Source organism: Salmo salar, unplaced genomic scaffold (genome assembly GCF_965601325.2).
Source record: "Salmo salar unplaced genomic scaffold, fSalSal1 ptg000378l, whole genome shotgun sequence".
Taxonomy (NCBI): domain Eukaryota; kingdom Metazoa; phylum Chordata; class Actinopteri; order Salmoniformes; family Salmonidae; genus Salmo; species Salmo salar.
The window spans coordinates 188,731-214,074 of NW_027675366.1; the positions used below are offsets into that span (position 1 = coordinate 188,731).

The window sequence follows — 25,344 nt, forward strand, 5'->3', positions numbered from 1 at the left end:
TAACATTCTAGAGTACATGCAAATTGCCATCATACAAACTGAGGCAGCAGACTTTATGAAAATTTATATTTATGTCATTCTCAAAAGTTTTGGCCACAACTTTATATAGACCAAGGAGTGGCCATTGCTGTGGTGGGAGAACTAGGAGATTCAGTTTCTATAATCTCCCTCTCTCTCTCTGCTCTGATAGAAACGAGCCTGCAACTCTTATCTCTCCAGCAGTTGCACTTAATCATTTATTTCCTTATAGAATCATAGCCCCGCAGGAAGGGTGCTTGAGTTGGTGCAGCACCCGATACATTAAAATACATTTGCCTAAGTGATAGATTACTTCTGTCTGTTCAGAAAGAAATGAAATCATTCAGATTACTACACCAGGAGTAGGCCTGTAATTTAGCCAGAGAGGATCAATAGCTTATTTAAAAAAATAGCTGTGGATTGTGTGTAGCCCAATCACAAGGCATGCCTACAAGTTGGGAACATGTGGCAAATCTGTCAGTGATGCAGCTACAACAGGGCTTTCGCAATATTTCAAATACAATTGCAGGTTGGAAAGCAAATGGATCCTGCTGAAAAGAGAAGATTATTCTGTCTGTAGGCTACCAAGTTATCAACTTCCAAATAGGCCTATTGAGCGAGCAGCATTGTTAAGGTAAGGGTTAAGGTTAGGGGTTAAGGTTTAGGGTAGGAATGTCCCAAGGAACCCAGACAGCACTGACCCTCTCACAACGGGATGGAATGCATAGTATAACCTAAGATGAACGACTCAAGCCGTTTACCATAGACCCCCCCCAAGGTCTCGGTCTGTGTAAGTGTTAGCACACAGGGATACCTCTGCGGGTCAGGGGCAATAAGCAGACCAGAGTGGCCCCGCCCCGATCAGAAAACATTGAGTCGGATGTCTCAGCTTCCTCTTCCGTCTCTGGTATAAGGAGCAGCAGTAATTCCACTGAGGAATAATAACTGGAAACTGCGTCCAAGATGCCTGACCATTGTTTTCAAGGTAATCTACTCACTTTCGCATGCCGATTTATGGAACGTCTATATCCAGGTTACATCTGGTTTACGGCTGAGAGTTTCCTTTTGTGAGGTGGAGACTTCGCAAACCGGAACTCCCAATTTCTAATAGGTATGGACCCAGAACTAAATCACGCAGCTGATCAAATAACGCAAGATTTTTGTTCTGGGTTAACCGAGATTTGTTTTCTGTTCACCCCTATAATGGTTAAATTGAGGATTCAGGATGCTAGAGCTGTCTTCTACACAAAGTTCTAAGGAAACAGAACTCAGATAGCCAGGCAGAGAAGAGGGTTGTATTTCGCAGATGTGGCCGGTTACATTCTGTATTACAAAACCCTTCAAAAAGTGAGACTCTCCACCTCATTAGTCTTTCATTCAAAATTATATTATTTATTTAAAACAAAGTGCATAACTTAAATCAACAAACATGTCTGTCTGATCAACAGCTGTGGGCTCATCGAGGCAGACTTTAGGGTAAACATTGTGTTCATGTTGTTTAAATGAAGATAACGAGACTCCCAAATGATACCAAACACTAGACAGATAGCTGCTTGCCTCAGTAGGGTACATGGATGAAAACAAAGATAATATGATAACTTAACATTGTTTGTCAGTTAAAGTGGTGGCTTTTCTGAAGATAATTAAGCTACATTGTACCCTGATCTTTGATCTGTATGTGCTTAGCCAACTCCTACTTTAGTCTAGATACTGTAGATATGCATGACCAGGCTAACTATGGTAGCTGGGTATATAACAACTAAAACAGCGTAGAAACCATGCATAAAAGAAAGACAATGCCCTGAAACACAAACAACGGTTACCTGTTTGTTTGCATGTTGATCAATATAACACCAAGGATAAGTTCCCATTCAGCTTTGGGAGTATTACAAGGTAAAGCATGATTGTCCAAAGAGTAACTTCCACCAGGATGGATAAATATGTAAAAGTCGTTGCTTGGCTATCTGAAAGAGCCATGTGTGATAGTGGCACGTCAACATGCATAGCCTGGGAGAACAGGTATGTATACTCACATACTCCTACACTTATCTTATCATGAAATAGCATAACGTTAAGATAACCAAACCTAAAATGTACGCTTGAAATAAAACATCAAAAGTAAATAAAAGAAAGACTACATGATCTAATCCCTGGAAAACTGAATCAGAGTGAACAGAACCCTGAGTAAAGTGACTTCTTTCGAAAGCCTGACTCACATTTTCTTGAGGTGGTGGTCACCAACCCCTGGTCCTAGGGAGCAACAGGGTGTGCAGGCTTTTGTTCCAACCCATCGTGAACACACCTGATTCAGCTAGTCAGTTCATCTTAATGACCTAGATTAGCTGAACCAAGTGTGTTAGTGCTGGGTTGGAACAAAACCTTGCATACCCTGTGGCCCTCAAAGACCATGATTGGTAACCACTGCCGTAAACAGAAGGATTCTCTGTTGTTTCTCATCTTCCTCTTAAAAGAGTCTGGTCATCATTGATTGCAGCCCAGCCTCTTCCTCCCCTCATTATCCTCAGTGGCCCAGCCTCTTCCTCCCCTCATTATCCTCAGTGGCCCAGCCTCTTCCTCCCCTCATTATCCTCAGTGGCCCAGCCTCTTCCTCCCCTCATTATCCTCAGTGTCATTGTTGTGTGCCCAGCTTGCCTTAAGAGGGGTGAGCTCTGGTGCAATCACATCTCCATCCTAAACAAATGTGAACACAAACACACAGGGATACCAGTGTAAATTTTAAACATTGGGAAAATACTCTGTGTGGTGCAGGTAAGATAGTGATAGCTAGCTGGCTTGGCCTTGCACTGTCATCTTCCCCACACAATGTAAAAACGCTAAAAGCTTGAGGTAAAATGATATATAAAGGAAAGAGCGAGGCCTCCTGACCTGAGGTTTGGAGAAGTTCATATCCATACACCACTGGACAAAGTTCTTCTTAGCTGCCTCCATGGTCCTCTCATCAGTCTTCTTACAGTAGACCCTGATAAGCTGCTCAGCAAACCTTTCTGGCAGCAGCTTGGACACCTACAGGAACAACAATTGCCTTATATCATGTTTCCAAGCTCCAAAGATTATTGGATAATTCTAAAATAGGTATACGTAAGTGCATTGAAGTAGTGACCTGGTCCTTGCTGATCTGGTAAGCTTTGGTTGGGTCGTTCTTACAGTAGAAACGCATGTTGTTGATGGGGTTCTTCTCCTTCATACCCCAGTCCATGTTGATGATCTGATGGAGAGAAAGATAGGGAGGAGAGATGGACATGCAAAGAGATACCCATTTTCAACAGAGCAACTGGTAACAAAGGGTTACCTATAGAGAAGGCGGGGGGGATGGTATGGTAAAATGTATTCAATCAGTTCCCTGATTGAGGTGAAAAGACTGGACACTCACATGGACAACAAAGTCCCCTGGCTGCAGAGTAACATTTTGAAGGTCATTCTGAGGCCTGGACCTCGCCACACAGCCTGCCCAGTCCAGGAGCTTTTCCTGGGGGAAGAGAAGACGAGGATGAGAGGCACACAGGGGCGGAAATCACGACCCCCCCATCCTGGGAAAAATATGATTTGTCCCCCCCAATATATCACTGAAACATAACTATGTCATTTAAATAATATTCATAATACGCAATGAAAGCAATTGTGCTGATTATAGACACTTAATAGCGCGTTTTTAAGTTTCAAAAGATTGCGACACCCCCGCCCTTTGCCTCACAATGGTTTGATCCATTGCCAGTTCCTTAGCTTGCTAGGTAACAGAGAGGTCGTATCTACTGTCTGAAAGGCACTCAATGCACGTAACTGCCGTGAGGTTCATCCAGTCAATCGCGTGCACACACACTAGCTGAATATGCAGAGCTAGCGCGCAAATATTAACTATTAAGCTAGCTAGTACCAATTCCATTTATGTGGCCTCGTCAAAGATGGAATCAGCATGCAGATGATGTAAGTTACTGCTTCAAAGTCCCTGTGATAAGGTTAGCGATAAACTGAAGTCCAAACTGAACAGAACTACACTCTCTTCTACCATTGTCTTAAATATATTTAATGGTCTCGTTGCAAAAGCTAAATTGTCGCAAGGGAACTTTTATTTATTTATTTTATTTCACCTTTATTTAACCCGGGTAGCAAAGATTATAGCAAACACCACTGAAACTGAATTGGTGCTCGCTAGCTTTGCAAATTCAGCTATTGTTGGAAGCCAGCCAATATGAAACAAACTATTAAAATTACAAAAGGTTGCAGCATATGTTGTGTAAATGGTGAACTCATACAGCTGTCAACTCTTGTCATTTTAATCTGTTTCACATTTGCTAGCTACCTTTTAGATCGAAGCCCAAATAGAATGATTGAAGATGATAGAAGCCCATCTCCTACTGTAAATAACCTACACACTGTGTGTGTAGCCAGCCAGCCAGCCAGCCAGGTAGAAAAATGGCAGAAAAATAAAAGACGGACATCAGAGTATTTTTCAATACACCAAAACGCAAAGTAAGAACCCTAGTAGCCTAATATCTCAGACTAGTTGATAAAATGTTCATAAGAAAGAAATGAAATTCTAATGGAAATGTTTCACAATGATGTCATTAGGCAGAGCAGGCAACAGATGGCACACAGATAGCAGAGTTGGGGACAGATATGCAGGGACAGACTGGCAGAGACAGGGAGTCTCAGGTAAGTTTGTTGAGTCTTTGTTTGGCAACATTATGAAAGGTTCTCAATTTGTTTGACTTGTAAAATAGGAACATAATTGGAAAATGCCATGGATACCCCCACTCTCAACTTAAACTGGTGACTGAACTAAGATTTGTTAAAGGCAATGGTATTGCTGTTGTGATTAGTTGTGTAGTTTTGGGTACCGGTAGTTAGGAGTACGGCAAACACCTTATTTCTTTGGTTCCTCAATATACATTTACCATATTACAATGTAGGCTATGTGTTACAGCACTACTTTTGGTGTCCCCCTCAGGAATGGCTCTTGAGAAAATCTCATGTAATTGTCCCCTCCAAAGTGGATATCAGATTTTCGCCCCTGGAGGCACATAATATGAATCTCGTAGAAAGCTCCGCTAGTAAGCCCTGGAAGGATATCCTCTCTCCAAACACACGCACACACACACCTGTGAAACCTCCACGCGCTTCTCAGCCTGTGTCTCTCCCACACACTTGTAGAGGCGTCTGCAGGTGATGTTTTGGAGGATCTCTCTGGCCTCAGCCAGCTCAGAGGACGACGAGTACAGAATCTGCTCAATCACATGGTCTACAGGGGAAGGGAGGAGAGAGGGAGAGAGACAGGGGAGAGGGAGAGACAAGGTGATAAGGAGCGTGGGAAGATGATAGGTAATCATGCAAACCAAAGCCAGCAGTAATTGTATGGACAGGAATGTACCACACAAAAAAAACAGGTATGGCAAACCCAGCCTGTTTGGACAGCCTTGACGCATAAAACTCTCAAAGCTCTGGTTGTCTGGGTAAGTAGAACAGACCAGAGCCATTGTACACTTTATATTTCTATGGGGTTGAACGGACCAGTGAGTTTAGTGTAGGCCTCCATGTCGTCTATTGCTGTGGAGATGGTGAACATCTTTCCCCCTGAACCTTGAATCTGGATGTGGGGGTCCGCCTTGATAAAGGCCTCTGTGATCCTGAAAAAAGACAATATAACATCTCATTTTCAACATATAACATACAGCAGAAAAAAAACGAAATTTCTGAGAACCTGTATGAATGTATAAAAGATAGGAAATAAAACAGATATACAGTACCAGTCCAAAGTTTGGACACACCTACTCATTCCAGGGTTTTTCCCTTTGTTTTCTACTTTGTAGAATGATAATGAAGACATCAAAATTAAGAAATATTAAACAAATCAAAATATATTTTATATTTGAGATTCTTCAAAGTAGCCGCCCTTTGCCTTGATGACAGCTTTGCACACTCTTGGATCCTGGGGTAAACGTTGAACATTGTTATACTCAGAGTATAGGAACATTAGTTACAAAGGAGACATGAGGGGTCCATAATGAAGCTTGGGAGGGATATCATGTCTCTCAGGATTGGGTTAGAGGTTAGTTTAACATGGATCCAGATATCATGTCTCTCAGGATTGGGTTAGAGGTTAGTTTAACATGGATCCAGATATCATGTCTCTCAGGATTGGGTTAGAGGTTAGTTTAACATGGATCCAGATATCATGTCTCTCAGGGTTGGGTTAGAGGTTAGTTTAACATGGATCCAGATATCATGTCTCTCAGGGTTGGGTTAGAGGTTAGTTTAACATGGATCCAGATATCATGTCTCTCAGGATTGGGTTAGAGGTTAGTTTAACATGGATCCAGATATCATGTCTCTCAGGATTGGGTTAGAGGTTAGTTTAACATGGATCCAGATATCATGTCTCTCAGGGTTGAGTTAGAGGTTAGTTTAACATGGATCCAGATATCATGTCTCTCAGGATTGGGTTAGAGGTTAGTTTAACATGGATCCAGATATCATGTCTCTCAGGATTGGGTTAGAGGTTAGTTTAACATGGATCCAGATATCATGTCTCTCAGGGTTGGGTTAGAGGTTAGTTTAACATGGATCCAGATATCATGTCTCTCAGGATTGGGTTAGAGGTTAGTTTAACATGGATCCAGATATCATGTCTCTCAGGATTGGGTTAGAGGTTAGTTTAACATGGATCCAGATATCATGTCTCTCAGGATTGAGTTAGAGGTTAGTTTAACATGGATCCAGATATCATGTCTCTCAGGTTAGACGTTAGTTTAACATGGATCCAGATATCATGTCTCTCAGGATTGGGTTAGAGGTTAGTTTAACATGGATCCAGATATCATGTCTCTCAGGATTGGGTTAGAGGTTAGTTTAACATGGATCCAGATATCATGTCTCTCAGGATTGGGTTAGACGTTAGTTTAACATGGATCCAGATAGCATGTCTCTCAGGATTGGGTTAGAGATTAGTTTAACATGGATCCAGATATCATGTCTCTCAGGATTGGGTTAGAGGTTAGTTTAACATGGATCCAGATATCATGTCTCTCAGGGTTTGGTTAGAAGAAACCACACTTTGAAACCAAGATAAATAAAATAAAAGAATGATAGTAAAAAGCTTTGGAGCACATTGAATTAAATTCTGGGAAAAAGGCAAACTCAGCACCATAATTCATTGAAACAGATGGCTCATTCATCACACAACCAACTGATATTGCCAACTACATTAATGATTTTTTTCCATTGGCAAGATTAGCAAATTTAGGCATAACATGCCAGCAACAAACGCTGACACTACACATCCAAGTATATCTGACAAATTATGAAACGACAATAATTATACTTTTGAATTCCTTAAAGTGAGTGTGGAAGAGGTGAACAAATTATTGTTGTCTATCAACAATGACAAGCCACTGAGGTCTGACAACTTGGATGGAAGTACTGTGGATAACAGGGGATGATGTTGACACATCTTCAATTTGACCCTACTAGAAAGTGTGTGCCCTTAGGCCTGGAGGGAAGTTAAAGTCATTCCGCTACCTAAGAATAGTAAAGCCCCCTTTACTGGCTAAAATAGCCGACCAATCAGCCTGTTACCAACCCTTAGTAAACTTCTGTAAAAATAGTGTTTGACCAGATACAATGCTATTTCACAGTAAACAAATTGACAGACTTTCAGCACGCTCATAGGGACACTCAACAAGCACAGCACTTACACAAATGACTGATGATTGGCTGAGAGAAATTGATGAGGAAATGATTGTGTTGTGAGACTTCAGTGCAGATTTTGACGTTATCGATCATAGTCTGCTGATGGAAAAACGTATGTGTTATGGCTTTACACCCCCTGCTATAATGGCTTTACACCCCCTGCTATAATGTGGATAAAGAGTTACCTGTCTAACAGAACACAGAGGGGGTTCTTTAATGGAAGCCTCTCCAACATAATCCAGGTAGAAGCAGGAATTCCCCAGGGCAGCTGTTTTTTCGATCTTTACTAATGACATGTCACTGGCTTTGAGTAAAGGGTTAGGGTTAGGCTTTGAGTAAAGGCAGTGGCATGCTGTTAACCTGTTGGGGCTAGGGGGCAGTATTTTCACGGCTGGATAAAAAAACGTACCCGATTTAATCTGGTTACTAATCCTACCCAGTAACTAGAATATGCATATACTTATTATATATGGATAGAAAACACCCTAAAGTTTCTAAAACTGTTTGAATGGTGTCTGTGAGTATAACAGAACTCATTTGGCAGGCAAAAACCTGAGACATTTTCTTCCCCTGGTTTTGTCGCACCTGGACTACTGTTCAGTCGTGTGGTCAGGTGCCACAAAGAGGGACTTGGGAAAATTGCAGTTGGCTCAGAACAGGGCAGCACGGCTGGCCCTTGGATGTACACAGAGAGCTAAAATTAATAATATGCATGTCAATCTCATGGAAGAGAGATTGACTTCCTAATTACTTGTTTTTGTAAGAGGTGTTGACAAGCTGAAGGTACCGAGAAGTATTGACATGTTGAATGCACCGAGCTGTCTGTCTAAACTGCTGGCACACAGCTCAGACACCCATACATACCCCACAAGACATGCCACCAGAGGTCTGTCTAAACTACTGGCACACAGCTCAGACACCCATACATACCCCACCAGAGGTCTGTTTAAACTACTGGCACACAGCTCAGACACCCATACATACCCCACAAGACATGCCACCAGAGGTCTGTTTAAACTACTGGCACACAGCTCAGACACCCATACATACCCCACAAGACATGCCACCAGAGGTCTGTTTAAACTACTGGCACACAGCTCAGACACCCATCCATACCCCACAAGACATGCCACCAGAGGTCTCTTCACAGTGCCCAAGTCCAGAACAGACTATGGGAGGAGCACAGTACTACATAGAGCCATGACTACATGGAACTCTATTCCACATCAGGTAACTGATGCAGCAGGAGAATCAGATTTAAACAGCTGATAAAAACACACCTTATGGAACAGCGGGGAGTGTGAAGTAACAAACATAGGCACATACACAAGATAACACTGATTTTTCGTTGTAGATGTGTAGTAGTGGAGTAAAGGCCTGAGGACTGAACACTCAGTGTGTTGTAGATGTGTAGTAGTGGAGTAAAGGCCTGAACACTCAGTGTGTTGTAGATGTGTAGTAGTGGAGTAAAGGCCTGAACACTCAGTGTGTTGTAGATGTGTAGTAGTGGAGTAAAGGCCTGAACACTCAGTGTGTTGTAGATGTGTAGTAGTGGAGTAAAGGCCTGAACACTCAGTGTGTTGTAGATGTGTAGTAGTGGAGTAAAGGCCTGAACACTCGGTGTGAATTCTGTAACGAATGTATTGTAATGTTTTTAAAATTGTATAACTGCCTTCATTTTGCCAGACCCCAGGAAGAGTAGCCGCCGCCTTGGATCCATAATAAATACAAGATACAAATACCCCCACACACAGGGCATGAGTGGTCACTGAATGGTTTGATGAGCATGAACATGATGTAAACCATATGCCATGGCTGTCTCAGTCACCAGATCTCAACCCAATTGAACACTTATGGGATATTCCACCACAATCAACAAAACAACAAATGATAGAATTTATTGTGGAAGAATGGTGTCGCATCCCTCCAATTGACTTCCAGACACTTAGAAACTATGCCGAGGTGCATTGAAGCTGTTCTGGCTCGTAGTGGCCCAACAGCCTATTAAGATACTGTGTTGGTGTTTACTCTATTTTGGCAGTTACCTATATTAAAACACCTGCTGAGGTGAGAGTACTTACATTGTCTCTATGATGTTGCCCACCTTGTGCTGGTAGGCTCTTCTATGCAGGCAGTTGCGTGTGTGGAACATGTCATACAGATTACCCACTTCCTGTATGTGGACAACACACATGGATATCACCACTAAACTAGGTTAATCCCTAACTACTTTACCAATAATGAAAAGTTGAAGGAAAACATAAATGAAGGGAATGAATGGGAGGTGTAATCGAGGGCCAAGCTGAAGCATTTACCTTGTCTCGGGTGCAGATGTGCTTCTTCCCGTCCACCTCACACACACGGGCAAACTTGAGAAAGCGACGGTAGTCAAAGTTATTTTGGATACCCAGGTGGAAGCAGTCCCTGTGGGGTGAGAAAGTGAGGGAGTCTCTGTTGGTTTTGTCTGGGTTTTCCTTTACCTGTCAAACTGTTTTTGATGTATCCATTATGTTAAAATGTTGTTTAAAAATAAAAATAAATAATAATTTCAATGTTCTTGTTGTCATTTATGTAAAAAAAAGATCTCACTAAACAAAATGTAAATGTTTATGCATTTCCTCGAGACTAGGGTTGCAAAGGGTCGGAAACTTTCCCGGAATTTTTCCATGGGAAGTTAAGCCCGGGAATTTTGCTTAAATTCATTAAAAAAAAGTTATTTTATAACAGTGAACCTTTTTTATGGGATACACATTAGGCAATTCTAGGTCTTGTGGCATATTTTGGTTAAACTATCCCCAATTCAATGGAATTGCAACCCTCTGCATGCACAGTGCATTCTTCCATCACATGTACAGCTGATTCTCAAGATCTGGTACTCTAATGAGATGCTATTGAGCCCACACTACTACACTGTCTGAGCCAAGGACTACATGCTTTCTGGTAAGTTTTGATTACAATACTGGGTGGGGTGAATATATTTTATGACAGATTATTTTTGGTTAACTAGTAAATAGTAGCCTACATCAAAGTGTGTTTAAATCATTTCTAACTTGTTAACAATTTCTGCTAGTTATTGCTACTATGTGGGTTTTAGCTTGAGCCTGTTAATTCAGCTGTTTTCATACATGTTTCATTTTAAAACATTTATCTGACAAATGAGTTGTTTAATCTAACTACTTAATTATTTATCTGTATATGGAATTGTATTTGTTGTTCTTTTACTCATGTTTTTCTAATCTTCACAGGAAAAGGCCACAGGCACTATCTGATGTGTGGAGACATTTCACTGCAGCTAATGTAGAAGGACAAGCTGTGTACATTTGCAAATACTGTTCCAAATCATATGTGAGACAGAATAGCAACAACAAAAAAATCCAGAAAAACACATGTCAAAAATGTTATAAATTGATTAGCATTTTAATGAGGGAAATAAGTATTTGACCCCCTCTGCAAAACATGACTTAGTACTTGGTGGCAAAACCCTTTTTGGCAATCACAGAGGTCAGATGTTTCTTGTAGTTGGTCACCAGGTTTGCACACATCTCAGGAGGGATTTTGTCCCACTCCTCTTTGCAGATCTTCTCCAAGTCATTAAGGTTTCGAGGCTGACGTTTGGCAACTCGAACCTTCAGCTCCCTCCACAGATTTTCTATTGGATTAAGGTCTGGAGACTGGCTAGGCCACTCCAGGACCTTAATGTGCTTCTTCTTGAGCCACTCCTTTGTTGCCTTGGCCGTGTGTTTTGGGTCATTGTCATGCTGGAATACCCATCCACGACCCATTTTCAATGCCCTGGCTGAGGGAAGGAGGTTCTCACCCAAGATTTGACGGTACATGGCCCCGTCCATCGTCCCTTTGATGCGGTGAAGTTGTCCTGTCCCTTAGCAGAAAAACACTCCCAAAGCATAATGTTTCCACCTCCATGTTTGACGGTGGGGATGGTGTTCTTGGGGTCATAGGCAGCATTCCTCCTCCTCCAAACATGGCGAGTTGAGTTGATGCCAAAGAGCTCCATTTTGGTCTCATCTGACCACAACACTTTCACCAGTTGTCCTCTGAGTCATTCAGATATTCATTGGCAAACTTCAGACGGGCATGTATATGTGCTTTCTTGAGCAGGGGGACCGTGCGGGCGCTGCAGGATTTCAGTCCTTCACGGCGTAGTGTGTTACCAATTGTTTTCTTGGTGACTATAGTCCCAGCTGCCTTGAAATCATTGAAAAGATCCTCCCGTGTAGTTCTGAGCTGATTCCTCACCGTTCTCATGATCATTGCAACTCCACGAGGTGAGATCTTGCATGGAGCCCCAGGCCGAGGGAGATTGACAGTTCTTTTGTGTTTCTTCCATTTGCGAATAATCACACCAACTGTTGTCACCTTCTCACCAAGCTGCTTGGCGATGGTCATGTAGCCCATTCCAGCCTTGTGTAGGTCTACAATCTTGTCCCTGACATCCTTGGAGAGCTCTTTGGTCTTGGCCATGGTGGAGAGTTTGGAATCTGATTGATTGATTGCTTCTGTGGACAGGTGTCTTTTATACAGGTAACAAGCTGAGGAGCACTCCCTTTAAGAGTGTGCTCCTAATCTCAGCTTGTTACCTGTATAAAAGACACCTGGGAGACAGAAATCTTTCTGATTGAGAGGGGGTCAAATACTTATTTCCCTCATTAAAATGCCAATCAATTTATAACATTTTGACATGCATTTTTCTGGATTTTTTTGTTGTTATTCTGTCTCTCACTGTTCAAATAAACCTACCATTAAAATTATAGATTGATCCTTTCTTTGTCAGTGGGCAAACGTACAAATTCAGCAGGGGATCAAATACTTTTTCCCCTCACTGTAAATGTGATCATACTTTTTATTCACAAATGCGAGTGAAATGCTCGCACTGTGGAGCCCTGACCACCCACCAACATGGCTGGTGAAATAGACATCTTACCTGCCAATGCCAAAATCTACCCGCATTTGGCAGTTGTTCATTTTAGGCCCTGAAGATAATTTAAGAAAAGTTGCCCATAGTGCACTATTTTCCTAATATACTCCAATGGTCCTATGTATTGTTACATCTCTAATATAGCTTACTCCAGAAATGATCATAGTTTCTAAAAGGGATAAACTCCAACTGGGGGACTCACCTGGCGAAGTAGTCCCACTTGTCCACGTCGATGCCGTTCCTTTTGTTGGCCACAATCTCATAGAGGAAGGACTTCTTCTCTGGTCGGCCCTTATATGGCCACTGTGAAGAGAAAAAGAACAGACTCAGAATCCTGTGAGAACCGAGCATGAAACTCCAAATTAAATTCAACCCGTAGACAATTAACTGCTAGAAAGCATAAATAAATCATATTCATGAAGTAATATTGATTGATGTTTGTTGACTGATTGATGCTGATAGATGATTGTAACGTTTACCGCCCCAGCGGTGAAGGTTTCAGTGAGGAGGCAACAAGGGTCAGAATGGCATGCTGCCGGATTTCAGGCGTTGATTGAGGTCTGGTTTCATTTGAGAGCTCTACTATGATTTGATTTATTCAGTTTACCCCCAATTTATATTTTCTGTTTTGTTATCGTCATCTTTGGGCCTCTTCACCGAAACTTCTACCGCTCGGGCGGTCTCTGTTACCATCGGTGTCAGAAGTGGGGAAACGAACCCACGCCTACATGATTCTTAAATTGATTGATTGACTAACCGGCTCACTGGCTGGCTGATTTACTCCCTGGCTGAGAAGGACAGTGTTCTGTGGTCCAGCAATCTGCTCCTTGATGAAGACCAGGTCATCAGGAAGGACCAGGCCATGCTCCTTCATCACCGGCTCTAAGGCGTTCTCACGCACCAGGTGGTCAAACATTGCCAGGGACGCCTCCTCGTGCTGCAACACACACAAGGTGAGCGTACACACAAATACAGGTGACCTGCACATTTTTGAGCAAACACAGGAAGATATAGACACAAACATCAGACATGGAGAGCGAAAAAGAAACAGAATGAGGAAAGAAAGGTCTTACCTTCCACTTAGATTCTGGACGCACTTTAGGGATGAACATCCCATCAAACATATGGGAGAAAGGACCATGACCTGGAGAGTGAGAGATATCACATTTATGAGACAGTAAGATTGAAAAAAGTGTGTATATATATATATATATATATATATATATATATATATATATATATATATATAGTGTGTGTGTGTGTGTGTGTGTGTGTGTGTGTGTGTGTGTGAGACTCACCCAGGTCGTGACAGAGACCGGCGATCTGGACACACAATATGTCTCTATGGGAGATGAAGAGCTCTGGTTGTCTCTCATTCAACTCCTGGACCAGCAGACCTGCCAGGTAACCCACCCTGAAACACACAACCACAACAACCATAACAACCATTTTCCAACTCATGAAACCTGCTAGGTAACCACTGGGAACTGAGAGCTTAAGGAAGAGGCTGAAAAGGATTTTTCTGTTGTGCCTGTTCAAATCAATGACAAGACAAATTTCTTCAGCCTCCTGAGGTTGAATATTGCGCCTTCTTCACCACGCTGTCTGTGTGGGTGGACCATTTCAGTTTGTCCGTGATGTGTACGCCGAGGAACTTAAAACTTTACACCTTCTCCACTACTGTCCCGTCGATGTGGATAGGGGGGTGCTCCCTCAAGTCCACGATCATCTCCTTTGTTTTGCTGACGTTGAGTGTGAGGTTATTTTCCTGACACCACACAAACACTTTGAATGCAGGGTAGCGCCTCTAAAACCACATAGACTAAATCCCAATTTGCGCATTACACTCTGCATCATGGATTTAAAAAGGTGTACACACCCTCTATAGGTCAAGCCCACACACCTTTAAACTATGAAGTGCTCAGGCACCCACACTTGTACTCTATGCTAGTGCAAACTTACACACACTCCTACATACCCTATGGAGTGTTCAGGCACCCACACTTGTACTCTACGCTAGTGCATACTCACACACTCCTACATACCCTATGGAGTGTTCGAAGCGGTTGTGGGAGGCTCCAGGGAAGACGAAGTATGTTCCTCCCAGCTGCTTAATGTGGCGGAGCCTCTGGAACTGAGGGGTGTCGATGATACAGACCAACAGAGGATGCATCTCTATATGTCCATGGATGGGGTCAATAAACACCTACAGGAGACAATAATACATCTTAGTGCTGATACTACTATTCCTCTATTGTTCCCTCTCTGGAATAGAAAAGGGTGCATCTCTAGTTATGTGGCCGTGGGTAGAGTAGGGTCATTACACTTGCAATAGAATTGAAAAACATTATAAAACAGGGAATAGAGAACATGATGGAATAGAAAAACAGCTATTACTCAGGGTGTTTTACTTCTTTCACCATAATAAATAAATAAATTAAATGAAGTACAATGTGGTTGAGGTGATTTTCTCTCCCATGGATTATTCTCTCTCTCTCCCTGTCCGTCAGTCTCTCTATGTGGGCTCAAAGTCAATGTTTCCCCTTTTGCTAATCATTTTCAGGATGGTCAAACGTTTTCAGTGTAAACTTAAATGACTAAAACCAGATATAAAGTATGTAGAAAAGACAGTGGAGCAATATTGTTTTTTAATAAGATCATATTTAAGAACTAACAATCACCAAAATAAAAAATAGACAAATCAGGGAGAATCTGAAATGTTGGGGCCTCCATGTATTTTGTTATAATGTTTGAGTCACTCAGATAGCATAAGAACAAGGCATAATGTTAACTCAGCCCCATGGCAAAGTGTGTAGAATTGCAGGATATTAACTTTGAAACTGCAACTTTTCTCTCAGCACAATGACAAATATGTAGAACAGCAGGAAACTAGCTTTAAACTTTAAAATGGTATTTCTGACCCATAGTAAAATGTGTAGAATTTCAGAAAATTCAGATTAAAAGAGCAACACTTGGGCTCTGCAGCCAAAAGGGCCTCTAAATCCTCTATTGTGTCCCCTGTGCTCTGCAGCCAAGAGGGCCTCTAAAACCTCTATTGTGTTACCTTGGGCTCTGCAGCCAAGAGGGCCTCTAAAACCTCTATTGTGTTACCTTGGCCTCTGCAGCCAAGAGGGCCTCTAAAACCTCTATTGTGTTACCTTGGGCTCTGCAGCCAAGAGGGCCTCTAAAACCTCTATTGTGTTACCTTGGGCTCTGCAGCCAAGAGGGCCTCTAAAACCTCTATTGTGTTACGTTGGCCTCTGCAGCCAAGAGGGCCTCTAAAACCTCTATTGTGTTACCTTGGGCTCTGCAGCCAAGAGGGCCTCTAAAACCTCTATTGTGTTACCTTGGACTCTGCAGCCAAGAGGGCCTCTAAAACCTCTATTGTGTTTTCTTGGGCTCTGCAGCCAAGAGGGTCTCTAAAACCTCTATTGTGTTACCTTGGTCTCTGCAGCCAAGAGGTCCTCTAAAACCTATATTGTGTTACCTTGGGCTCTGCAGCCAAGAGGGCCTCTAAAAACTCTATTGTGTTACCTGGGTCTCTGCAGCCAAGAGGGCCTCTAAAAACTCTATTGTGTTACCTGGGTCTCTGCAGCCAAGAGGGCCTCTAAAACCTCTATTGTGTTACCTTGGCCTCTGCAGCCAAGAGGGCCTCTAAAACCTCTATTGTGTTACCTTGGGCTCTGCAGCCAAGAGGGCCTCTAAAACCTCTATTGTGTCCCCTGGGCTCTGCAGCCAAGAGGGCCTCTAAAACCTCTATTGTGTTACCTTGGGCTCTGCAGCCAAGAGGGCCTCTAAAACCTCTATTGTGTTACCTTGGGCTCTGCAGCCAAGAGGGCCTCTAAAACCTCTATTGTGTTACCTTGGGCTCGGCAGCCAAGAGGGTCTCTAAAACCTCTATTGTGTTACCTTGGTCTCTGCAGCCAAGAGGTCCTCTAAAACCTATATTGTGTTACCTTGGGCTCTGCAGCCAAGAGGGCCTCTAAAACCTCTATTGTGTTACCTTGGGCTCTGCAGCCAAGTGGGCCTCTAAAACCTCTATTGTGTTACCTTGGCCTCTGCAGCCAAGAGGGCCTCTAAAACCTCTATTGTGTTACCTTGGTCTCTGCAGCCAAGAGGGCCTCTAAAACCTCTATTGTGTAACCTGGGTCTCTGCAGCCAAGAGGGCCTCTAAAACCTCTATTGTGTTACCTTGGTCTCTGCTGCAATCTGCCACAGCTTCTTCAGGCAGTGCAGAATCTGCAGCCGTGTGCCAAGAGGCCTGAGGAGAGAGAGAGAGAGTCAGTTCATAATCATGACACCAAAATCAGAACATCACAATCCTCAAGAAATTGACTAAGAGAAATATGTCACAACAAATCAACCAAAATTAGAAGGTGCACATTAGATTGGAACACGGAAATGACCCCACCCCATACTGAAACCACACCACACATACCTTATGCCCATATTCTCCAGATGTGTCTCTGTGAGGTATCGTAACCCCACTCCTGTTATCTGTTGCTCTGTGTGGGGGAAAACCAAACAAAAAGGACAGATCATCTTTCCTGTGTGCAAGTCTACCAACCTTCTTCTTCATCAGATGAATTCAGTTATTTGGCTGGAACAACCTTGATGCTGGGCACTAACAGATACCATAGAGAAAGTAAGGAGGGTAGATTGTGATGGGGGATGGATGGGTGGTTACTTAGCCCAATAATGGATTAAAGAAGCCTTATGGTCGGGGTGGGAAATGTACTTTTTGGTCTACCAACAGTAGTGGCTGGTGGATGCCCAAATTTTACCAGACACATTTTGGGGGGCAAAATTCATAAAGAAATCACAGAAAATGCATGCACATGTTTTGTAATGTTAAAACACTTACTGAATGGTTGTGAAATTGATTGAAAGTGATTTCAAAGAAAAGAGCGCAACAGATCGAGACAGACAGTAGTGGATATCAGTGTGTGTTCCAGCCGGCAAGGTCTCCATATTTCACTCTCTTGTTTGAACCTATGCTGCACCCCACCCCATTTTCACCACCGTAATGTTGAAAATATTCTCTTACAGAGCTGACACACACACACACACACACAATGGGCTTTGGATCCCAAAAATATTCTCAGAAATGCGCTGTGTGACCACCTGCCAATGTGGATGGAAATATTAGACCTTCTACCTGCCAATGCCAAAATGTACTAACATTTAGCTGGTGGCTGGTGTTAATTTCCCACCCTGCTTATAGTCCAAGGACCTTATATGTTCAGTTTAAAAGGTTGAATTGGCTCTGGAACCCAAAACAGCCAAATACTCCATCTAAACGTAAATCGATTCTCGATTGCGATACGGTTCTAGAAACATAAATCACATCAAAATAATTTCACAACTGAAAAATACAGACTTACTGTACACTGTTTTAACAGAGTTGCAGCAGGCAGTACTTTCATATCACATCAAAATACAGAGTTACTGGACACTGTTTAATACAGACTTACTGGACACTGTTTAATACAGACCTACTGGACACTGTTTAATACAGACCTACTGGACACTGTTTAATACAGACTTACTGGACACTGTTTAATACAGACTTACTGGACACTGTTTAATACAGACCTACTGGACACTGTTTAATACAGACTTACTGGACACTGTTTAACACAGACTTACTGGACACTGTTTAACACAGACTTACTGTACACTGTTTAATACAGACTTACTGGACACTGTTTAATACAGACTTACTGGACACTGTTTAACAGAGTTGCAGCAGTATTTTTCAGTAACAAGATGTTTGTGGTGTCCGTCTTCCGGTTACACACAGGTGTTTCGAGACACAGCTAGCTAATTAGCACAGGTAGACTATTCTGTTGTAGTCTGATGGCTGATGGGGAAAATGGTGGAAGTGAATGCTGAGTTTGAATCAAGCAGCACGTCGAGCAAAGGTTGATGAAGATTAATGTTCTGAATGGACAACAGTAGTGTCAAACTGGAACAAAAAAAGAAATTGTCAAAAATTGGAGTGAAGGATACGTCTATGAATGGTAACGAATCGCTTCCTGTTGGGATGCGTTTGTTGAGTAAGGATGCATACAGTATTTGGGAAACCCACTTGAGGTGTTGAAAATAGTGAAGTGTGTGCTGGGAAAAGTCAAGACTGTCAGAGTGACCAAGAGTGGTCTTATTTTGATTCATTGCAGTGGGCCTTAATAAAATAATCCGGACAACAAAAGTTTTGTACTTTGAACTTCGGAGTAGAGAGCCCGTCAAAGGAGTCATCTCAGGGGTGACGACAGATGTTCAGATTTAATACCTGAAGAGAATTCCTGGTGTGGTTGGTGCCTGGAGTCTGACTAACTGGGTGAATGGAGAAAGAGGAAAGACACAGGAGCTCCCCAGAGCTGAGTACCGGCACCTCAAATGTTCTATTGCTTGAGCTCCTCTTCCTCTTATAGAATATCAGCTCAAAAGTATAGTGGAGCTCCTGCACCTCAATATAAACAGTCCCAGCACCCAAAATGAGTACCAGAACCTATTTCAGTCCAAGTCAAGCACTGATAAGAAGTAATCTGGTAGGCATATTTTATAATGAAAGGAAGAGAGCTGGAAAGATTTTTAAAATACATTGAGGAACTATTGTAATTCTCAATGGATGTAAAAACAGACGTTTGTTTGCTTGCTATTTGAGGTGAAGAAAACATTACTTTGAGAAGCTCCACAGGTGGTGGTGCGATAAGCAAATCAGAAATACTATTAGTTCCCCAAATGTGCACATGTATATGGGTTAGGGTTAACCCACATGTATATGGGTTAGGGTTAACCCACATGTATATGGGTTAACCCACATGTATATGGGTTAGGGTTAACCCACATGTATATGGGTTAGGGTTATCCCACATGTATATGGGTTAGGGTTATCCCACATGTATATGGGTTAGGGTTATCCCACATGTATATGGGTTAGGGTTATCCCACATGTATATGGGTTAGGGTTAACCCACATGTATATGGGTTAGGGTTAACCCACATGTATATGGGTTAGGGTTATCCCACATGTATATGGGTTAGGGTTAACCCACATGTATACGGGTTAACCCACATGTATATGGGTTAGGGTTAACCCACATGTATACGGGTTAACCCACATGTATACGGGTTAGCCCACATGTATACGGGTTAGCCCACATGTATACGGGTTAACCCACATGTATACGGGTTATCCCACATGTATACGGGTTAGGGTTATCCCACATGTATACGGGTTAGGGTTATCCCACATGTATACGGGTTAGGGTTATCCCACATGTATACGGGTTAGAGTTATCCCACATGTATACGGGTTAGGGTTATCCCACATGTATACGGGTTAGGGTTAACCCACATGTATACGGGTTAGGGTTAACCCACATGTATACGGGTTAGGGTTAACCCACATGTATACGGGTTAGGGTTAACCCACATGTATACGGGTTAGGGTTAACCCACATGTATACGGGTTAGGGTTAACCCACATGTATACGGGTTAGGGTTAACCCACATGTATACGGGTTAGGGTTAACCCACATGTATACGGGTTAGGGTTAACCCACATGTATACGGTTAGGGTTAACCCACATGTATACGGGTTAGGGTTAACCCACATGTATACGGGTTAGGGTTAACCCACATGTATACGGGTTAGGGTTAACCCACATGTATACGGGTTAGGGTTAACCCACATGTATACGGGTTAGGGTTAACCCACATGTATACGAAATATGGCCGTGTGGGAACCCTATCCACAACCCTTTTTTTTTTAAACAATTATTTCTCCCTGCTATGCTTCCAAAACCGTACCGCAAGCGATGCATGTTAATGTTCAGACCAGTAGTATACTGGAGGTGATGGATTTGTTACTGTGTAGTTAAATGTTTTTGCACCAAAGAAAACAACAATACAGATAAAAATGAATAAATAAACGGTGTGCAGGTGTAGTTAGAAGCTCAGGGGCTTGTATAAAAACCACACCACCAAAAACTATATACAATACGTACAGTTGAAGTCGGAAGTTTACATACACCTTAGCCAAATACATTTAAACTCAGTTTTTCACCATTCCTGCCATTTAATCCTAGTAAAAATTCAGTTAGGATCACCACTTTATTTAAAGAATGTAAAATGTCAGAATAATAGTAGAGAGAATGATTTATTTCAGCTTTTTTTCTTTCATCACATTCCCAGAAGGTCAGAAGTTTACATAAACTCAATTAGTATTTGGTAGCATTGCCTGTAAATTGTTTAACTTGGGTCAAACGTTTCAGGTAGCCTTCCACAAGCTTCCCACAATACGTTGGGTGAATTTTGGCCCATTCCTGACAGAGCTGGTGTAACTGAGTCAGGTTTGTAGGCCTCCTTGCTTGCACACGCCTTTTCAGTTCTGCCAACAAATGTTAATTAGGAATGAGGTCAGGGCTTTGTGATGGCCACTCCAATATCTTGAATTTGTTGTCCTTAAGCCTTTCTGCCACAACTTTGGAAGTATTCTTTGGATCATTGTCCATTTGGAAGACCAATTTGCGACCAAGCTTTAACTTCCTGACTGATGTCTTGAGATGTTGCTTCAATACATCCACATTTTCCTACCTCATGACGCCATCTATTTTGTGAAGTGCACCAGTCCCTCCTGCAGCAAAGCACCCCCCACAAAATGATGCTGCCACCCCCGTGCTTCACGGTTGGGATGGTGTTCTTCGGCTTGCAAGCCTCCCCCTTTTTCCTCCAAACATAACGATGCCCATTATGACCAAACAGTTCTATTTTTGTTTCATCAGACCAGAGGACATTTCTCCAAAAAGTATGATCTTTGTCCCCATGTGCAGTTGCAAACTGTAGTCTGGCTTTTTTTAATGGCGATTTTGGAGCAGTGGCTTCTTCCTTGCTAAGCGGCCTTTCAGGTTATGTCGTTTCCCCCAGCATCTTCACAAGGTCCTTTGCTGTTGTTCTGGGATTGATTTGCACTTTTTTCGCACCAGAGTACATTCATCTCTAGGAGACAGAACGCGTCTCCTTCCTGAGCGGTATGATGGCTGCGTGATCCCATGGTGTTTATACTTGCGTACTATTGTTTGCACAGGTGGTACCTTCAGGCGTTTGGAAATTGCTCCCAAGGATGAACCAGACTTGTGGAGGTCAACAATTTTTTTCTGAGGTCTTGGCTGATTTCTTTTGATTTTTCCCATGATGTCAAGCAAAGAGGCGCTGAGTTTGAAGGTAGGCATTGAAATACATCCACAAGTACACCTCCAATTGAGTCAAATGATGTCAATTAGCCTATCAGAAGCTTCTAAAGCCATGACATCATTTTCTGGAATTTTCCAAGCTGTTTAAAGGCACAGTCAACTTAGTGTATGTAAACTTCTGACCCACTGGAATTGTGATACAGTGAAATATAAGTGAAATAATCTGTCTGTTAACAATTGTTGGGAAAATTACTTGTGTCATGCACAAGGTAGATGTCCTAACCGACTTGCCAAAACTATAGATTGTTAACAAGAAATTTGTGGAGTGGTTGAAAAACGAGTTTTAATGACTCCAATCTAAGTGTATGTCAACTTCCGACTTCAACTGTAGTTGGCCTAGCTAGGGTACTATAGTTCAAAGGACAATGTAAATTAGTCTTTAGGGTAGTGCGAACGGCCCAGTACATCACTGGGGCCAAGCTTCCTGCCATCTAGGACCTCTATACCAGGCGGTGTCAGAGGAAGGCCCTAAAAATGGTCAAAGACTCCAGCCACTCAAGTCATAGACTGTTCTCTCTGCAACCACATGGTACCGGAGCGCCAAGTCTAGGTCCAAGAGGCTTCTAAACTGCTTCTACCCCCAAGACATAAGACTCCTGAACATCTAATCAAATGGCTACCCAGACTATTTGCATTGCCCCCCCCTCCCCTCTCCACACCACTGCTACTCTCTGTTGTCATCTATGCATAGTCATTTTAATTAACTCTACCTACATGTACATACTACCTCAACTAACCGGTACTGTTATTTTTTTACTGCTCCTCTTTATTACTTTTATCTCTTATTCTTATCCGTATTTTTTTAAACCGCATTGTCGGTTAGGGGCTCGTATGTAAGCATTTCACTGTGAGGTCTACTACACCTGTTGTATTCAGCATTTCACTATGAGGTCTACTACACCTGTTGTATTCAGCATTTCACTGTGAGGTCTACTACACCTGTTGTATTCAGCATTTCACTGTAAGGTCTACTACACCTGTTGTATTCAGCATTTCACTGTGAGGTCTACTACACCTGTTGTATTCTGCATTTCACTGTGAGGTCTACTACACCTGTTGTATTCAGCATTTCACTATGAGGTCTACTACACCTGTTGTATTCAGCATTTCACTGTGAGGTCTACTACACCTGTTGTATTCAGCATTTCACTGTAAGGTCTACTACACCTGTTGTATTCAGCATTTCACTGTGAGGTATACTACACCTGTTGTATTCAGCATTTCACTGTGAGGTCTACTACACCTGTTGTATTCAGCATTTCACTATGAGGTCTACTGCACCTGTTGTAATCAGCATTTCACTGTAAGGTCTACTACACCTGTTGTATTCTGCATTTCACTGTGAGGTCTACTACACCTGTTGTATTCAGCATTTCACTGTAAGGTCTACTACACCTGTTGTATTCAGCATTTCACTGTAAGGTCTACTACACCTGTTGTATTCAGCATTTCACTGTAAGGTCTACTACACCTGTTGTATTCAGCATTTCACTGTAAGGTCTACTACACCTGTTGTATTCAGCATTTCACTGTGAGGTCTACTACACCTGTTGTAATCAGCATTTCACTGTGAGGTCTACTACACCTGTTGTATTCTGCATTTCACTGTAAGGTCTACTACACCTGTTGTATTCAGCATTTCACTGTAAGGTCTACTACACCTGTTGTATTCAGCATTTCACTGTAAGGTCTACTACACCTGTTGTATTCTGCATTTCACTGTAAGGTCTACTACACCTGTTGTATTCAGCATTTCACTGTAAGGTCTACTACACCTGTTGTATTCAGCATTTCACTGTGAGGTCTACTACACCTGTTGTATTCAGCATTTCACTGTGAGGTCTACTACACCTGTTGTATTCAGCATTTCACTGTAAGGTCTACTACACCTGTTGTATTCTGCATTTCACTGTGAGGTCTACCTACACCTGTTGTATTCAGCATTTCACTGTAAGGTCTACTACACCTGTTGTATTCAGCATTTCACTGTGAGGTCTACTACACCTGTTGTAATCAGCATTTCACTGTAAGGTCTACTACACCTGTTGTATTCAGCATTTCACTGTAAGGTCTACTACACCTGTTGTATTCTGCATTTCACTGTGAGGTCTACTACACCTGTTGTATTCAGCATTTCACTATGAGGTCTACTACACCTGTTGTATTCAGCATTTCACTGTTTTTTTTTCAATTTGATTTGATTTTAGCAATTACTCTGCTGCTGGGTCAGCAGCATCATGTGTATGTAGCTAGTTAGAGAAGACATGCAAAACAGTGATCAGTCAAATATCATGTGTATGTAGCTAGTTAGAGAAGACATGCAAAACAGTGATCTGTCAAATATCATGTGTATGTAGCTAGTTAGAGAAGACATGCAAAACAGTGATCAGTCAAATATCATGTGTATGTAGCTAGTTAGAGAAGACATGCAAAACAGTGTTCTGTCAAATATCATGTGTATGTAGCTAGTTAGAGAAGACATGCAAAACAGTGATCTGTCAAATATCATGTGTATGTAGCTAGTTAGAGAAGACATGCAAAACAGTGATCACAACAATCGAACCTGTGAATTTCTCCTCCCATGCCCCGAGACCTTCCTGACGCAGGTATCTGCAAGTGTCCTCGACATCCCACTGCCTTAAGTCCCCGTCCCGCGACAACCCGGTATAAACGCTCTGCTCCGGGGTTTTGAAATGGTCACTGTCAGCGGTCGGTAAATCTTCTCTGGAACGCTTTCGCTTATCCATATTGATCGGTAATAGAAAAGCGCCGGTAACACAATAAAGCAGTACTCTCGATCACTACTGTAAGTCGCTCTGTCTGCTAAATGACTAAAATGTAAATGTCAAAAATGGTAAACCACACCTTCTTCTTTGGGATTGGGTTGGCGGATCGTAGCCAACTTTTAGGCGCATACACTGCCACCTAATGTATTGGAGTGTGGAGCCAGTCACAGCCTACCGACATGAACGTCCGGTAATACAAAATTGGGAAAAAGGAAAATGACCCTGCCAACTATTAGCCCTCATGAAACTCTCCACATTTCACTATTTAAAATATTCTGCAGTAAAACCTTGCAATACCAAGTATTTCTCTACAGCTGCCACCACAACCTCTATTTCTGTGACCTACATTCTATTTCAGCAGTTAACAACTATGAATACTAAGAAACCCACTTTACTGAAGCACATATTATTCCTATCCCACTCTATTGGTCTCTGCCTACTCATCCTATCAGGATCCCTCACCCTGTACCCATCTTCCTCTACCACTCTCTTCACATTGTTACTCAATTTGAGTCATTTGTGACTCACAACCTGGATTCGGACTTATGTAGCAAATTTAGAAATTGTGTTTTTTATATTGGATCATTTATATTGGATCATTTATATTGGATCATTTATATTGGATCATTTTATATTGGATCAT

The 25,344-nt window shown here is 42.2% G+C and overlaps 1 protein-coding gene across 1 annotated transcript; it reads right to left on the reverse strand.

The window, feature by feature from the left end:
* Nucleotides 1-1,383: 1,383 nt before the first annotated feature.
* LOC106591291 (deoxynucleoside triphosphate triphosphohydrolase SAMHD1) lies at nucleotides 1,384-24,799 on the reverse strand. Its single transcript, XM_082971677.1, has 16 exons — nucleotides 24,479-24,799; nucleotides 17,097-17,163; nucleotides 16,850-16,919; nucleotides 14,704-14,864; nucleotides 13,957-14,072; nucleotides 13,732-13,802; nucleotides 13,416-13,595; nucleotides 12,861-12,961; nucleotides 10,038-10,146; nucleotides 9,804-9,895; nucleotides 5,545-5,660; nucleotides 5,136-5,275; nucleotides 3,410-3,505; nucleotides 3,140-3,244; nucleotides 2,905-3,042; nucleotides 1,384-2,709 (listed from the first exon to the last, which is right to left on the reverse strand). The coding sequence occupies exons 1-16, from the start codon at nucleotides 24,660-24,662 to the stop codon at nucleotides 2,608-2,610; spliced, it is 1,848 nt and encodes a 615-aa protein (XP_082827803.1). The 5' UTR covers nucleotides 24,663-24,799; the 3' UTR covers nucleotides 1,384-2,607.
* Between the last annotated feature and the right edge of the window lie 545 nt (nucleotides 24,800-25,344).

Coding starts and splice junctions, on each gene's coding strand:
- LOC106591291 (XM_082971677.1), bottom strand. CDS start 24,662: ATGGATAAGCGAAAGCGTTCCAGAGAAGATTTACCGACCGCTGACAGT. Junction 5,661..9,803: donor GGCAACATCATAGAGACAAT/GTAAGTACTCTC, acceptor GTCTTTTTTCAG/GATCACAGAGGCCTTTATCA. Junction 3,506..5,135: donor AGCGCGTGGAGGTTTCACAG/GTGTGTGTGTGC, acceptor CTCTTCCCCCAG/GAAAAGCTCCTGGACTGGGC.